Genomic DNA, 18,252 nt, shown 5'->3' on the forward strand with positions numbered 1-18,252 from the left:
AAACCCCATTTATAAGGCAAGAAATCCCACTTATTAAACCTGACAGGGCACACCTGTGAAGTGAAAACCATTTCCGGTGATTACCTCTTGAAGCTCATCAAGAGAATGCCAAGAGAGTGCAAAGCAATAATCAAAGGAAAAGGTGTCTACTTTGAAGAACCTAGAATATAAGACATATTTTCAGTTGTTTCACACTTTTTTAAGTATTTCATTCCACATGTATTTATTCATAGTTTTGATGCCTTCAATGTGAATCTACATCAGAGTCATGAAAATAAAGAAAACTCTTTGAATGAGGTGTGTCCAAACTTTTGGTCTGTACTGTAAATCTATGAGACTCCGCTTCTCTATTACTGTAAGTCTATGAAACTCTGTGCCTGTATTAATAGAAGTTTGAGACTCAATTCCTCTATTACTGTAAAGGCCCTGTCACACGCTACAATATATCTAACAATATGTCGTCGGGGTCACGGAATTCGTGACGCATATCCGGCATCGTTAGAGATGTCGTAGCGTGTGACAGCTCCGAATGACTGTTAACGAGCAAAAATACTCACCTTATCGTTGCTCGTTTACACGTCGTTCATTTTCATAATGTCGTTTCTCCTTCTGTGCGCCGGTTGTTCATCGTTCCTGAGACAACACACATCGCTCCGTGTGACACCCCGGGAACTACGAACACAGCTTACCTGCGTCTCGCCGGCAATGCGGAAGGAAGGAGGTGGGCGGGATGTTACGTCCCACTCATCTCCGCCCCTTCGCTTCTATTGGCCGGCCTCTGTGTGACGTTGCTGTGACGCCGAATGTCCCTCTCCCTTCAGGAAGAGGATGTTCACCGCCCACAGCGACGTCGTTAGGGAGATAAGTACGTGTGACAGGGGGTTAACGACTTTGTGCGCCACGGGCAACTAATTGCCCGTGACGCACAAACGACGGGGGCGGGTGCGATCGCTCTTGCGATCACACGATATATCGGCGCGTGTGACGCCGCCTTTAGTCTGAGAATCCACTCCTCTATTAATGCAAATCTATGAGACTCCGCTCCTCTATTACTGTAAATCTATGAAACTCAGCGGCTGTATTAATTTAAGTCTATGAGACTCAGCTCCTCTATTACTGTAAGTCTGAGACTCAGCTCCTATATTAATGTAAATCTATGAAAATCAGCTTCTCTATTAATGTAAGACTATGAGATGCTGCTCCTCTATTAATGTGTCTATGATAGCCTTATTCCAATGGTCCACTGTATGAGCCAGCAAGAAAGAGCAGTGGTCATGTGATGCAGGAGGGAAAGAGTGGCAAATAACAAGTTTAATGATTGCACTGTACAAACATTACTGCTATCTAATTGATACAATGAAAAATCGGTACAATAAAAAAAATCAAAATGATTGTTCACCAGTTGAAGTTTGACAAACAAATGATTGTTTTAACCAGTCAATGACATGCTTTCAGTGTAAGCAGTTATGTTGGTCCTGTTGAATATCTTTGTCCTATACTTAGTAGTTCATAAAAGATCTATCAGTAAAAAAAAGAACATTCCCTTTAAGAATGTTCATCTTTTTCATTGAATGTGTAATGGCTAGAATAAACTGAAATGTTTATAACTGTGCTGACAATCATATCTAGGATGAATATTCCTGCAATGATTATTCAGCATCAGCCTACTTCTGTCTATTGTGTATTGCAACCTTGCAGGCTTCTTGGCTACATATAGGCTCAAATGCACCATTTTTACTTTTTCACACTGTTGGCAGGGGCCATGATGCATGCAGCGGCCGTGAGGCTCCTGACCTGACCTTGGCATGCGCCCATGTGGCTGCCGTGTGCAGGTCGAGAGACTGAAGCCGCTCTGTCCATCATGGTCAATGCTCGAACTGTGACAGACAGACGTGAATCTAGCCAAGTGTAATCCTGGTCAGTAGGATCCATCAGGTACCAGTGGTATCAGTTCTATGATGGAGTCCACAGAGAGTTGTGGCTTCTGATAAAACCGGCAAGCTCAAGTGAACACAACCCTAGGTCTGTAGAAATCATTTAATTTTATGTGTAAAATACACTTGTCTTGACACTATTATTTTGTTTTCTATGTAAACTGCTGATCCTGTCATGGTTCATGCCGGTAGTGTACAGTCTACCGTACTGCACTCATACCATTACTTCTGTCAGGAGAGCAGTCCATAGACAGCATGCAGTACCGCACAGAATTAGCTTTGTACTTTTATGTGATATCCAAGTGTCTCCAAAGAGCTTATTCCTTTTCATTTGTACCCTTCCTCTGTTTATTTAGTTGGTTGGCAGTGATGTAACAAGCATAGCCGACTGTATTATGCATTCCTCTTGCTTAATGGACTGAATGGTTTACCTTTTCAAACACTTCTTTTCTTCCTCCGTTCTGTCCATATATATAGCCTGAAGGCATACATGCCAAAGAAACTGAAGTATGCAGTTCCCTCCCTCCAACCTTTTTCTTTTTAATTTCTATGTAAACTGAACTATGTTTGACTAGAGGTAGTTATCGGGTTTTTCCTATTATTCTTTCTTTTCATTTCTACTGGGGCAGCGTGGCTGGAACGTGGCCCAAAACCTCAGGGCGAGGCATAGCCCCCGGGGCAGTCAGCCAGGCAGGAGGTGCTGCAATTACAGGCACACGACAGCCCCATCCCTCCCTCCAACTTACACTTGGAAACTTGGAAGCTTTAACGTTTTATCTGAGCTGATATTGTGCAACCCACAAGTGATACTCCTTTCCTTAGGAACCTGTGTTCATAGAGTACTAACTTCTGAAAGAAACCGAAGGCAATGAACACGATTCCGATGCAATCTAAAATGTCTAGTGTGCTCCAGACAATAATGAAATGATGGATTGACATAAGCTTTTAAGATGGACATCTCAGGTCTCCTGGACCACCTTCTTCTGGTCTCACTACTCCAAAGCTCTGTGGAACCCTGGATGTCAGCCACAAACTAACCTATACTTAGTGAGGACAAGATAATAATATAGAATATGGTGACCTATAGTATAAAAAGTGTATTCTAGATTTTTGCTTACAAGCACTACATGTCTGAGTAGAGATGGGGATATTACTCTTAGTACTATGATGCAGCAATTATGTAAAAGTATGCCTTGCTCTCGGCACCATGCATTCATTGGAATCCCCTAAGATTAAATATGTGCAGAGTAGACAACAATGTACTGATTTGCTCAAACTGTGCCTGAGGATATAGCTCTTCACCTTAGTCTAATCATGGCTAAATTAAGGGAGTGTTTACCACATAGAGCATAGAGATGTACCGCGCTCATATTCTGCCTGGAGGGGCCGTATAGTGAGTGGGACATTGCAGGGTGGGGTTAGTCTGCAACCTTCCAAGCCGTTTAGGAAGGGGACCTCACCTGTCTGATGTCAACACCTCTGGGTGCGGCCAGGTTGGAATGTGCCGCTCCCAGCACTGGCCGCCCAGGTAATTAATCTGCTTTGACTGACAGGTGGCAGGAGGCAGCATCGGAGCTAAAGGGCTACACTAAAGAATACTATGTAGACTGAATAAACACCTCTTCATCCACATTATAGATCTATTCATCACTCTATTGACCATTTCAGCCCCATGCTGAAGTAGCTATTTAAACAGGTATTTTCTGCATTCAGTGCTATAGCAGAAAGTATTCTCTGAAAGATTTAGACCCTTTCCTTTCTCTTTCAGGTATATATTTTCTAAAATGGGATTCCTAGATTATGATTTTTGGTTTAGTATTTTGGTAATAGTTTCAGAATATATCAATCATATCCAATAATTATGATTGAGCCAGTTGTGACTGACCTCTGTTGTCACTTGGATGGAATACCTTTTATATTGTAGCTAAACGTTTCATTAGTATTGTCTTTTGTCACATTTTCCAACTAGTATTTTCTAAGACTGTATTTATGTTGTCTTAAAGGGATTCTGAGTAGAAAATGTTTTTTATAGTTTGGCCAAGAGATGTGGATTTTATGCAGGGACCCTCCCTCCAATAAAGGGAATCTGTGAAGAGGATTATTTATATATGCATGTATCTTTCAAAGACTAGTCCAACAATCCCTTTACCTGGCCAGTTTGTTCCTCCATTACCGAGAAATCATCCTTTGAATTGATATGCAAATTAGTCTGAAATGCTTTCCACGCATGGAAGCTCTTCCCAAGCCTGAGATATCTACAGCTCTATTGCCTGCTCAGTGCTGCTTTCTCCTGCTTGACTGAACTCCTTTGTTGTGTGACTTCAAGCAAGGGTACTGTCATGTAGGTGGAGGCTGAACTGAGCAGGGAATAGAGCTGGAGTGACAGAGGCATGAGAAGAGCTTTCGCACACCAAAAACACTTCAGCCTCATTTGCATATCCATTCAAGCACTGATTTCTCCGTAACGGAGGAACGGACTGGCTAGGTAAAGGTATTGCTGGATTTGCCTTTGCAAGAGCTACATATACATAGAAATAATTTGGGGTTTGAGATAATGCTTACAGTCTCCCTTTAAGGCAGAATTCTCAAATAGGGTACATATGAAAATGTGGTTTTCCAAACCAGACACCCCCTGTTAATTTGGTGTTTAATAATTAATGAAGAAATCATTATTGCTAGACAGATAAATTTGGATAAGCCATATACTTTGTCCTGAGCCATAATACAAATATATATATATATATATATATATATATATATATATATATATATATATATATATATATATATATATATATATATATATATATATAAATAAATAAATAAATATAATAATATAATATACTTTCATATTAATTATTCATATTAAAGATGTTGCCAATAGCATTAGCAACCAATCAGGATGCAGCACTCTTTTTCCAAAATCTCGCTACTATCTGAAACACATGATCTGATTAGTTGAAGAGTTTTGTGAAGCCTGGTATTTGAAAACCATAACCATCCTAAAAATTGTAGAGGTAAATTGAATAGTATAGATTTCCATCTACAACAAACGGGTACACACAAATTGGCGAACCTGTGCACTTCACATCTAAGTTACAGTCTATATAGAAATAATGCAGTTCAAAATGTTACCTATACCTATGCACTCTGTAGTGTGCTGCTACAGACATCCATAAAAGCGATATCTATATGGTACACTTGAAGAATGTGACCCTAGATTCATGTTGCCTGAACCAGTCCGTATGTATCAGAGCCTCTGTGTGTGCACATAGGGAGAGACATGTCAATCATCTGGAAAAGGGCAGAGAGAAGCCAGTCCATGGGTGGCCCAAACAGGTCAGATCTCTCTATGGTCCTGGGCCAGCTTTTCAGATGGGCTTCTCTGGAAGACATATCTGGCTACAACTGCAGCATGAATCCAGTGCCCAGATTCATTTTAAAAATATATCTTCTCTAAAAAAGGGTTAATTTATGTATTGCAGGTATAATGCGCTAAAAAGATTCCAAACTTTTTTTTTTTTGTTTTTGTTTTTTTTTTTTTAGAAAGTAGACAGGTGTCTAGTGTCAGTAACCGGCATGCATGGTCATTGTGTTTAAAGAATCCAGCTAAGATGCCATGACTATAACTCAGTAGGGAGGCAGGTGGTGCTAGTAGGGTCATATTCATTGGAATGTTCTTTTCCAACGTGTTATTATCAATGTCCCCGAATCTGCCGTTGTTCTCCTGGTTTGCGTACCAGAAGCCTGCTTATTTAAACATGACATTGCAGGTGAACCTGAAAACAAGGAGCTGAATAGAAATGGCATGCCAGGTAATTTGATCCAAGATTGCAGCAATACGAATACTGGATATCACTTGCAAGACATATTTCCTCAGGCTAGATTTTTTACTGTTTGTTCTTATTTACCAGTGCATACAGAATAATTGGATGGGCCCTAGGATGGGTATTTAGAGGCTTTTAAACTGGATTAGTTTAGGTCAGCAGGTATATTTGAGATACAAATACATTTTCACGGCGATTAAGATACTGCAACTGTATGGAAAGTCAGGTAAACATGAATTCTCTATACCTGCTATTTAGATATAAGTACACATATATACTAGTCGTATATATGAGCAGAGAAAATCAATCTATTGCTCTGCATGTAGTAGCCCATTAGCAGTGCTTGATCAGCCTGTTCAGTGTTGTGTACCCTATAAGTATTGTTTCTTGTGTTATGGAAGCCTTCATCCTTCAATTTGTAATATATAATACACAGCCCATATGATGTTACTCTTTTCTGATATCCGAACTTCTTGTTAACCATGTGGTCAGCATATAGCTATAAAGATAAAACTGTAATCTCAAGGAGCTGAATGAGAGAAGTGCTTGTCATGGACAGGTACTTAACAGAAGAGTTTGCTTCTCCAACATTTCTACAGTGGCGTAAGAGGCAGGAATGAGTTTGACATGTGCACTGCATTTGCCTATAAACCTTATAGGAAATCTGTCACAATACAAATTGCATACATTATTAAATAGATCTACAGTAATGAGGCTGTTGTACTTACTATTGAGATCCAAGTCAAAATTAAGATAGCAGGATGAACATTTCAGAATGAAATGACTAAAGAGTCTAAAGGGTGCTTTACACGCTGCAACATCGGTAACGATATATCGTCGGGGTCACGTCGTTGGTGACGCACATCCGGCGCCATTAGCGACATCGCAGCGTGTGACACCAAGGAGCGACGATCAACGATCGCAAAAGCGTCAAAAATCGTTGACGCGTTGCTCCTTTTCATAATATCGTTGGTGGTGCTGGTTGTTCATCGTTCCTGCGGCGTCACACATTGCTATGTGTGACGCCGCAGGAACGACAAACATCTCCTTACCTGCGTCCACCGGCAATGAGGAAGGAAGGAGGTGGGCGGCATGTTCCGGCCGCTCATCTCCGCCCCTCCTCTGCTATTGGGCGGCTGCTTAGTGATGCCGCAGTGACGTTTTATGACGCCAAACGCACCTCCCCCTTAAAGGAGGGATTGTTCGGAGGTCACGGCGACGTCGCTGAAAAGGAATGTGCATGTGACGCTGCTGTAGCAATAGCTGCCGTAGCAATGTTCGCTACGGCAGCGATTACCAAATGTCGTCCGAACGACGGGGGCGGGTGCTATCGCGCACGACATTGCTAGCAATGACGCAGCGGGTAAAGCACCCTTAAGTGTAGTCCATCTTCGTCCACTCGGCCTTGCTGACAGCTGCAGCTTGTACTGAGCAGTGTGAGATCTCAGCAGCAGAAATGAGACACTGAGGAACTGTCAACTGGCCTAGGTGGGCAAGGATTGAGTGAAACTTTCATGAAGACTTAATACAGCCATTCTAACATGGATTCCTAAGCAAATGCATCATCCTTATTAGGTCTATTTAGTAATTTACAGTATACTGTTTGTATTGTGAGATATAATGGCAGATCTGTTTTTAGAGTTCACAATGCTGTAGTAAAATAATAGCTATTTTTTAATAATTAAAAATTTAATTTTGTGTCTTTGTATTTTTAAAAAAATAAGCTGGTGTTGGTAGGTCTGCCATGTCCTTGATTTACTTTGACCTTTTTCATTAAGTCTGACCTTTTGCTGTTTAGTATCTTAGCAGATCTTGAGTTCATGATTGACTGTGTTTGTCAATATTGCCTGTTAATGCATGCTGCCTTAAAATAAATTGTACTATTTTGACAATCCATATTACTTTAAGGGGTTTATATACAGTAGGCTGACCACAAAATTGTTCCCTTGCTGGGGCTCTCATTTCTCTAATATCCCAGCAACACTACAATAATGAAAATTAAAGGGGTTATCCAGGACTTTTTTTTTATTTTCCCTAAGTACTTATAGATAGGTACCGTAGTTGTTAAATACCTGTTGACAGAGCCGAGCAGAAGCAAAGGAACTGCTCTGTTGATGTGACATCACAGGAAGCTGGATAATTGCTGGCAGGAGCAGTTTGGGAGCCGGAGAGATTATCGCAGGGCAACACAGGCAGGTACTTGGCAACTACTTACCAATAAGTGCTTAGCCCCATAGGGAGAATTAAAAAAAAGTCCTAGATATCCTCTTTAAGCGTGAAAAGACATTGCCCATGTATATGAAATGGTTGTTTGTGTAATGCAGAACAAGAGTAGTGATCGAGAGCGGGAAACACATTTTATAACTTTTCTTCACTATGGTAAAGAGGTGAGAATCCTGAACAAAGGATTCCCGGCTATTTGGCTACTTTCACACATCCGGTGTGAGCCGTGCGGCTCAATCCGGCTGTGAAACCTATGCAACGGATGCGGCGAAAACACCGCATCCTTTGCATAAGTTTTTACATGCGGTCGGTCCGTTTTTTTCCGCTTGCGGCACGCTACTGAGCATGCGCAGTGGAAGACACCGCATGCGGCGGCCGGATGCGTTTTTTTCCGCATCGCGTCGCATGCGGTGTCCATAGGCATGCATTGAAAAATGTGCCGCAGCGGCCGGATGCGGCGCAATGCGGTTTTTTTGCCGGAGCAAAAAACGTTGCAGGCAACGTTCCATCCGGCCGCGGCATCAGCTAAATCTGCCGCATGCGGCAAAAACCGGACCGAACGCAAGCCCATGCGGCACAATACGGCACTAATGTAAGTCTATGCAAAAAAACCCGCAACCGGCGGCAAAAAAAACGGTTGCGGTTTTTCTGCAGAGCGCCGTATTGTGCCGCAGAGCAAAAACCGGATTAATTGGGACCTGTCAAGTGATTCATGCTTCCTGAACAACAGTCCGAATTAAAGGTAGGTTTTGTCATTAAAAACTTTATGGTAAGTGCCCACGATCCGGACTCTCTGCGTCCTGGACGCAGCGGGTCCTGACCTACGGGGCCACGAGTCTTCTCCACAGGAGAACTCAGGAGACCGCAGCTGTTCATACCTGATCAGGGTTCAGTGCGCTGCGGTCTCTCCGCAGCAAACAATTGACATGCTGTGGTTTGGAAAGCCGCACCGCAGGTCAGTGTTTGCTGCTGTAAAAACAAGCACAGTGGGCAGGGGGTTTCTAGAAATCCAATCCACTGTGCTTGTACTGTACAACGCAGCATTTTGGACGCAACGAAAACACGCTACATCCAAAACGCTGCAAACACTGATGGTGGGCACGCACCCTTATGTGAGGAGTCACAGGGTTGGGACCAGCTGGCTACTCTTTGCCAACTCTGACTGACAGTTCTTTCCGTATAATCCCTTATGGAGAGACCTTTCAGTCAGGTATATAAAAAGGCATATAAATGGGAACCCTTCTCTTCCTGTGAGTAGTCATCTGTCAATTCATTCAAAGTTTCCTCTAAAATGATCCAGCTTTTTAGAGAGAAACATGGATCTTTGTAAGGCTGGAGCCTGCCTCTGATGTATGCTGCTCGTGGTTTCTTTTGAATGGAATCTGTCAGCAGGTTTCTGCTACCTCATCTGAGAGCAGCATGATGTAGGCAAAAAGATTCTGAATCCAACCATGTGTGATTTAGACTTCTGGGTGCAGCCATTCTGACACAATTAGAATTTTTAGATTTAGTCATGTAGTAGAGCAGAAGAACCGTCCCCGCCCACACCAGGCTTTCTATAGACGCTGAACATTGACAGTGAGGTGTCAATCACAGCTGAGGCGTGCCGGACTGCTGTGCTTGACTTTATAGTTCGAGCAATGATGAGTCCTGAACAAATATCGCTAATAAACAGATTGGACCTTGTCAAGAGAGGCATCCCTGAATTTTTTGTTAACCCTTGCAGCATGCTAGCTTCAGCTTGCACAACAAAAATCTGTTGACAGATTCCCTTTAACTCCAAAATAGGGCCTTTATAAATAGGGTCTCTAAGCTTTTAAAAGAACTGGATCACCCAACATTCTGGGCTTAAGGGCACTTTACACGCTGCGATCTCGCTAGTTAGATCGCTAACGAGCGTACCCGCCCCCGTCGGTTGTGCGTCACAGGCAAATCGCTGCCCGTGGCGCACAACATTGCTTACACCTGTTACACGGACTTACCTTCCCTGCGACGTCGCTGTGGCCAGCAAACCACCTCCTTTCTAAGGGGGCGGATCGTGCGGCGTCACAGCGACGTCACACGGCAGCCATCAAATAGAAGCGGAGGGGCGGAGATGAGCGGGCGGAATATCCCGCCCACCTCCTTCCTTCCTCATTGACGGTGGACGCAGGTAAGGAGATGTTCGTCGTTCCTGCGGTGTCACACATAGCGATGTGTGATGCCACAGGAACGACGAACAACCAGCGGCATGCACCACCAGCGATATTATGAAAAGGAGCGACGTGTCAACGATCAACGATTTTTGACGTTTTTGCGATCGTTGATCGTCGCTCCTAGGTGTCACACGCTGCGATGTCGCTAACGACGCCGGATGTGCGTCACGAACGACGTGACCCCCGATGATATATCGTTAGTGATGTCGCAGCGTGTAAAGCATCCTTTAGATGACTTGGACAGTCATGCTAAGATATATATATATATATATATATATATATATATATATAATATAATATAATATATATATATATATTTATATATATATATAAATAATATATTGTTTGCTTTGCGCCAGCTGCCTAATGTGGGCTCTTTTCTCAAGTTTGGAAGAGGGAAGTAAAATGAGTGTCTTGCGCAACATGTATTGAAAAGTCTATTTATCCTCTGGCAGCATTCTGTATATCCGCAGGCTACTTGAAGCTATTATGTTTTAATCCTCGGCCTGAGGGCACAGAAAAAATTGCACAATATCTACGAGAAAGTTGCATTATATTTTACAATGGTAGTACTAAAGAGCAAAAACTCCTATCCTACTATAAAATTCTCAAATTCCCACGCATTGAAGAAATTTTTAACATTAAAATTTACAGCTATGGATTTAAGAATTCGAACAAGTCCATTTCCATCACTGATCGTTTGCAGATTTTCCCAGTTAAGATTAAAGAAGTCAGGTTGTGCAGCAAACCCCAAAGGTGCTGAATTTTGCTACATATTACCCATGATACTGTGTAAAAATATGCTGGTTGATGAGGGAAAAAAAAGCCTTTCCTAAAATGTTAAAATAGCAAACTAATACAAAAAAAATGAAAGATCTCAGACAGTGGCCTACAGCGATAAGACGTCATCACGTGACTGATGCAGATGTCATATGTGACGGGAAATTCTTTTAGGAGGCATGACTTGGTGTGATCTGTCACTCTAGATTTCCTCTGGATTGTCATCCGTAGGCATTTTCTGTACCCTAATGGCTTCTCTCTGGTTTAGCACAATACTTTGCACGGCATATAAAGCAAACTTCAGCTTTTCTTTTGAGAAGTGTTTAAATGTACTTTGGTAACCAGTCTTTTATGCTAAGTTATCAAAATGAAATTGTAAATATTCTTTTGTTAATCCACAGATTTAATCCTGTTAGTGCTGCACCCTACCAACACCTGGTTCCATAACAATACTATTTCTCATTGCTCATCTGTTTGTTTTGCAGGCTTATGAAGTTGAAAATGGTGTTAATCTTATTGTTGATAATTTTATGATCTCAGGGATATGGTGAATTATTGTTAAATGTCTTAACAATTCAAAAAATAAATCTATGAGAACAGGACAGGTTTAGGATTAAGCGCTGCCACACCTATAGTAGGCAGTGTCGCAGCAATGACTGGTATAGATAATTCACACTTTCTTATACCCTCTAGTATGTATTCTGAATAACTTAGTTATACTTAATTGTGTTGTCTTCTAGTACTCAACGGATCTTAAGAAGCTCTACTGCCAAATTGCCAAGACGTGTCCAATTCAGATCAAAGTGATGACTCCACCACCACAAGGGGCTGTTATAAGGGCAATGCCAGTCTACAAGAAGGCCGAACATGTCACAGAGGTTGTAAAACGTTGCCCAAACCATGAGCTCAGCCGAGAGTTCAATGAGGGTATGATCAAATAAAAAATGCTATATTATTTCTTATAGACGTTATGGGATTGTCCAGGATTACTCACATGACTACTTTTCTTGAAGAAAGTGCTACACCTTCTAAAATTGTGTGACTTTAAAGCTCAGCATCGTTCAACTCAATTGGGCTGAGATCCAATACCAGACACAAATCCATCTTAAATGCCACCATGCTTTTCTAACCCTGGACAATCCCATCATAGTAATATTTGGCATCAGACTTACAGTAGAGTTGTAGAACAACGCTTTTGTGCATTTTTATTTTGCAGGTCAAATAGCACCTGCCAGCCACCTGATAAGAGTGGAGGGAAACAGCCATGCACAGTATGTGGAAGATCCAATAACTGGAAGACAAAGCGTTCTGGTGCCCTATGAGCCTCCACAGGTTAGAAGATAAATTAAGCAAAGTTTCTTCTACATTGTTAATGTCCTAAAGGTGCAATCATGACCATATGAAAAATATAATTTGCTTCTTTTCACTATATATTGTAGGTTGGCACTGAATTTACAACGATATTGTATAATTTTATGTGCAACAGCAGTTGTGTCGGAGGAATGAATCGTCGGCCAATTTTGATAATTGTAACCCTGGAAACTAGAGAGTAAGTATCTGGACATCTCTCACCAGCTTCACCAATAGTTTTCATGACGTGCGTGTTGTGAGATACGTCATGATGACAAATAACTTCACCACATGAAGGGCCTTTGTTAAAAGATTTAATATTCTTCTCTGACTTTCCTCAGTGGTCAAGTACTTGGACGCAGGTGTTTTGAGGCTCGAATTTGTGCTTGTCCAGGCAGAGACAGAAAAGCAGATGAGGACAGCATCCGCAAGCAGCAGGTCTCAGACAGTTCTAAAAATGGAGAAGGTATGACACAATGTAAGTTCATTCACTGCGGCCTCATATTGACATCTATATCATGACCTCGATATCCAGATGTGCTCAGGTTCTGCTGAGCCAAACATGGCTGCCAAAGGTTCTATAGTGATCTAGTTAACGCGGTCTCAGTATTGCAGCCATATTAAAGAAGTTGTCCAGTTACCAAAACTGATTTTTTTTTTTTCTGATAAATCTTGCTAATATGTGCCCCTCAACACATCTATTATGTTTTTTCAGCAAAATTAGCTTTTATTGTGCACTAACAGCACACGGTCATTGCTGGCTCCAGCTCTGATGGGGTTAATCTCTCCTCTGACTTCCTGTGCTCAGTTCCTACAAGTTCCAGAATTCTTTGTGGCTCTAGGGAGGTGTCTATAGCTTATCTAACACACCCCCCTCAGATCTCCACACAAAGCCTCCTCCCTGCCTCTTCAAATCACACAGAAATCACACAGACATCCGAAGAGAGCTGCGTCCTGCTGTGCTGCTGGGAGGAGCAGATGATCACACTGCCCGACACCGGCCGCTCTCCTGACATCGCAGCAGAGCGGGCGGGTGGACAGTGTGATCACATACTTACGTGCAGGGGGGGATTCAGCTTAATAAGAACCCTCCCCCCCTGTACTGCACACTGCAGGACGCCGGCTCCACAGTGACGTCCTCCGGCTCCTCCCCTCGATGCTGAGCTGTGACGTGCGGTAGTCACCGCCCACAGCCCTGTCACTCAATCTGAGTGGTGCAGCCTCCTCTGACGTACCCGTCTTGTTTGAGAGCCCGGAAATGCCGGGACGTCAGAGGATGCCGGCGGCCACAGCTCCAGGGGGTCATGTGACCGGCACTGAGCGTGCAGCATAGCGCCGCTCAGTGCCAGAAATGGAAACAGAAGACAATGGAGAAGATGCATACATTGGTAAGTGAAAATCATTGGGGGAAAAAAAAAAATGGGTGGACCACCCCTTTAAGGACACTTAAATACAACTGTAAAATTGCTATCTGACACTTGTCTAACTATTGGGTTAGGAGCAGCAATAATGTTGTATTGCTACAGGGCTCACTGCTTTTTCAAGGACTCTTGTAACTTCTATTGTTTCAATTGTTAGAGGGCTAGTAGTCATGTTTTCCCTTTACCATGAAATATTGTGTCATTGAAAGTCTGCAATTATCCATAAAGTAGTCTGGCAATTAGCGTCATGGAGATTCAGAAGTTAAAAGAAAAAGGTTTTGGTACCGTGTTAGCCAGTTGAAAAATGATTGATTAACAAGAGATTCAGAAGACACAACTTGACCTGTAAAAAATTGCCTTCAAAGTTCATCTTTGTTACTGTTGCCTTTTTAACAGCTTTTCGACAGACAACACATGGTATTCAGATGACGTCTGTGAAAAAACGGCGGTTACCAGATGATGAGGTGTTATACCTACCTGTAAGTCTCACACCTTATATAAGTCTACCATTATTTGTACTTGTAGTCTTTTTTATATTTGTGCTTATACAGTAATTGGTGTTAGAAAGTAATATCACTTCAGTTACCTCTTTTATGGGGGCCTACTGCACCCTGCTAGTGCATTGCTAATCTGGTCTTGTGTTGGTAATGGCTTCTTTTTCTATGTTGTTTTTGTCACTTCAGAGAATTAAGATAACTTTACATTGCACAAGTTATTGTTCAAGGTCAAGTTAGGTGTTAAAGTAATCTTTGTTTTATATGTGTATATTAACACAGTACTAAATCTCCCTACACAGTAGAGGTTGGCGGCCCAATAGTCCAGCTGATAACTATCTTGCCCAAATCCCCCTTGCACACAAGTACACTGCCAGACTATAGCAGTAGCTTACCTTTCTACGAGCATAAAGACCACCTGTTGAATATATGACATGACAGATCCTTCTCTCCAGCAAAGTGGTATGTTGGTGGACAATAGGGAGGCCCTATAAACATTAATCCAGCCGATATCGGTGGGTTCGGCTGACGTAGCCTTAACTGAATTGCTTGAAACTCCTTATCGACAGTACATCAAGAACGCCCTGAACATTGCTTAGCTAGAACCCGCACGTCTGTGACCTCTCCTTTCCAAATTATTCTTATTTTTTCATTTGACTAATACATTGCTTAGACCCCCCCTTTTTGCGACAAAATGGAAAGCCGCCATGTAGTTAGTAGTAATTTTCTCCTGCAACAAACATGGCAGGGAAAAAATACGAACAAGCAATTTCTTATCTGCAAAAACAGCAGGTACTGGGATTACTGGGATGTGTAGCCGCTGCATTCTGAAAGGGGTAGTCTCTGATACAACCACTCCTATAGGGCAGAATAAGTCATTGGAAATAAGGCTGCTTTACATGCTGCAACATCACTAGCATTTGCTGGCGATGTCGAGGCACCCGCCCCCCTCGTATGGCCAATATGTGGTGATCGCTGCCGTAGCGAACATTATCGCTACGGCAGCGTCAAACGCACATACCTGCTCTGCGACGTCGCTGTGACCGACGAACCACCTTTTTTCTAAGCCACCGCTGAACCGCCACCCAATAGAAAAGGAGGGGCGGAGATGAGCGGGACGTAACATCCCACCCACCTCCTTCCTTCCTCATTGCCGGCAACCGCAGGTAAGGTGAGGTTCCTCGTTCCTGTGAGGAACAGCGTTCGCCGTTCGGTGTTCGCCGTTCCCGTGAGGAACGGCGAACAACATCGTACATGCAGCAGCAACGATAATTGAGAATAGGGGGGCATGTCACTGATTAGCGATTTTGAACGTTTTTGCAACGATTCAAAATCGCTCATAGGTGTCACACGCAACGACATTGCTAACGCGGCCGGATGTGCGGCACAAATTCCGTGAGCCCGACATGGCTTTAGCGATGTCGTAGCGTGTAAAGCGGCCTTAAGTGGATAATTTAGTCTTCATTTTGCCTTTTCTCATTCTAGGTAAAAGGTCGGGAAATATACGAGACTTTATTAAAGATTAAAGAGTCTCTGGAGCTTATGCAATACATTCCACAACACACCATTGAGACATATAGACAGCAGCAGCAGCATTTACTGCAGAAACAGTAAGTATCTTCATACAAAGCAATTCACTCATCTGTGCGCTTTGTATGATCAAATTTTTTGCATGTTTTATTATTGCTTTTAAGGTCACTACTTTGCAGTGTTTTTCCCCTTCACTGCTTAGTAATGTATGTCTTTATCTATATCCAGAAGTGCACACCTAAATGCAGATGTCAGATTGTTTCCATTTGTCTTAGTTTAGTATGTAGGAAGATTGGCCATCTCGGGGTATAATTATTAATATCATGTCATATAATAAAATATCCAAGCTTCCTAGGATAACGCTAGATTTCATCAACTTGGCTTTAAAACTCTTAATACATGACATTAAATTGCTTAGGGACAGAAGCCTACAAAGCAACATGCCTGGCCCCCGAAATACGGGGAGGAGTGACATCTTCTCCAGACATCAATGGCAAAAAAGAGTGCAGAACAGCCCCAACTACATGGAACACAATCTAAAGTATTCTCCAGTAGAACAAGATGTCAGAGACGAAAATTACCTAAATGAACGGTACAGCTTCACTACCATCTTTTAACCTGTGTTAGAGTTTACTTCACCATGATGTGCAAATATAGGTGATCCATGGAAGTTCTGGCTCTGTCTGCAGTCACCTATAGGCTGTAGGAATAGGTTGTCATATTACTGTTTATGTATATTGTGTGTATGTAGAAATTATATAGGACTGTAAGATGTATGTACTGGAGCACAATGAAAATATCCTGGGCGTTTAATACTCTACAAACTGGTTGGTCAATGTTGGAAAAAGTGTCATGATTGGGCAAGGAGAAGGGGGCAAACACCAAGTGCCTCCCACCAGGTTTATTGATTAGAAGTTACATCCCAGTTTCATTACATTGCTATAGTTGTGTAGAATCACTGTTGAGTCACTTTCACACTGATGTACAGTTAGGTCCAGAAATATTTGGACAGTGACACAATTTTCGCGAGTTGGGCTCTGCATGCCACCACATTGGATTTGAAATGAAACCTCTACAACAGAATTCAAGTGCAGATTGTAACGTTTAATTTGAAGGTTTGAACAAAAATATCTGATAGAAATTGTAGGAATTGTACACATTTCTTTACAAACACTCCACATTTTAGGAGGTCAAAAGTAATTGGACAAATAAACCAAACCCAAACAAAATATTTTTATTTTCAATATTTTGTTGCGAATCCTTTGGAGGCAATCACTGCCTTAAGTCTGAACCCATGGACATCACCAAACGCTGGGTTTCCTCCTTCTTAATGCTTTTCCAGGCCTTTACAGCCACAGCCTTCAGGTCTTGCTTGTTTGTGGGTCTTTCCGTCTTAAGTCTGGATTTGAGCAAGTGAAATGCATGCTCAATTGGGTTAAGATCTGGTGATTGACTTGGCCATTGCAGAATGTTCCACTTTTTTGCACTCATGAACTCCTGGGTAGCCTTGGCTGTATGCTTGGGGTCATTGTCCATCTGTACTATGAAGCGCCGTCCGATCAACTTTGCGGCATTTGGCTGAATCTGGGCTGAAAGTATATCCCGGTACACTTCAGAATTCATCCGGCTACTCTTGTCTGCTGTTATGTCATCAATAAACACAAGTGACCCAGTGTCATTGAAAGCCATGCATTCCCATGCCATCACGTTGCCTCCACCATGTTTTACAGAGGATGTGGTGTGCCTTGGATCATGTGCCGTTCCCTTTCTTCTCCAAACTTTTTTCCTCCCATCATTCTGGTACAGGTTGATCTTGGTGTCATCTGTCCATAGAATACTTTTCCAGAACTGAGCTGGCTTCATGAGGTGTTTTTCAGCAAATTTAACTCTGGCCTGTCTATTTTTGGAATTGATGAATGGTTTGCATCTAGATGTGAACCCTTTGTATTTACTTTCATGGAGTCTTCTCTTTACTGTTGACTTAGAGACAGATACACCTACTTCACTGAGAGTGTTCTGGACTTCAGTTGATGTTGTGAACGGGTTCTTCTTCACCAAAGAAAGTATGCGGCGATCATCCACCACTGTTGTCATCCGTGGACGCCCAGGCCTTTTTGAGTTCCCAAGCTCACCAGTCAATTCCTTTTTTCTCAGAATGTGCCCGACTGTTGATTTTGCTACTCCAAGCATGTCTGCTATCTCTCTGATGGATTTTTTCTTTTTTTTCAGCCTCAGGATGTTCTGCTTCACCTCAATTGAGAGTTCCTTAGACCGCATGTTGTCTGGTCACAGCAACAGCTTCCAAATGCAAAACCACACACCTGTAATAAACCCCAGACCTTTTAACTACTTCATTGATTACAGGTTAACGAGGGAGACGCCTTCAGAGTTAATTGCAGCCCTTAGAGTCCCTTGTCCAATTACTTTTGGTCCCTTGAAAAAGAGGAGGCTATGCATTACAGAGCTATGATTCCTGAACCCTTTCTCCGATTTGGATG

At 42.4% G+C, this 18,252-nt stretch overlaps 1 protein-coding gene across 12 annotated transcripts in view; it reads left to right on the forward strand.

Annotated features, from left to right (window-relative positions):
- Positions 1 to 18,252, forward strand: part of TP63 (tumor protein p63) — a 314,554-nt gene that overhangs the window by 278,416 nt on the left and 17,886 nt on the right. For 6 of the 12 annotated variants that reach the window (XM_075340463.1, XM_075340465.1, XM_075340468.1 and 3 more), the window contains 7 exons: positions 11,700 to 11,886; positions 12,176 to 12,291; positions 12,399 to 12,508; positions 12,651 to 12,787; positions 14,127 to 14,209; positions 15,710 to 15,834; positions 16,173 to 16,346. In XM_075340463.1, the coding sequence (XP_075196578.1) occupies positions 11,700 to 11,886; positions 12,176 to 12,291; positions 12,399 to 12,508; positions 12,651 to 12,787; positions 14,127 to 14,209; positions 15,710 to 15,834; positions 16,173 to 16,346 (932 nt within the window). The remainder of the gene's footprint in view (positions 1 to 11,699; positions 11,887 to 12,175; positions 12,292 to 12,398; positions 12,509 to 12,650; positions 12,788 to 14,126; positions 14,210 to 15,709; positions 15,835 to 16,172; positions 16,347 to 18,252) is intronic. The other 6 variants (XM_075340467.1, XM_075340469.1, XM_075340474.1 and 3 more) reach the window with 3 other exon arrangements.

This window comes from Anomaloglossus baeobatrachus, chromosome 3 (genome assembly GCF_048569485.1).
Source record: "Anomaloglossus baeobatrachus isolate aAnoBae1 chromosome 3, aAnoBae1.hap1, whole genome shotgun sequence".
Classification (NCBI taxonomy): domain Eukaryota; kingdom Metazoa; phylum Chordata; class Amphibia; order Anura; family Aromobatidae; genus Anomaloglossus; species Anomaloglossus baeobatrachus.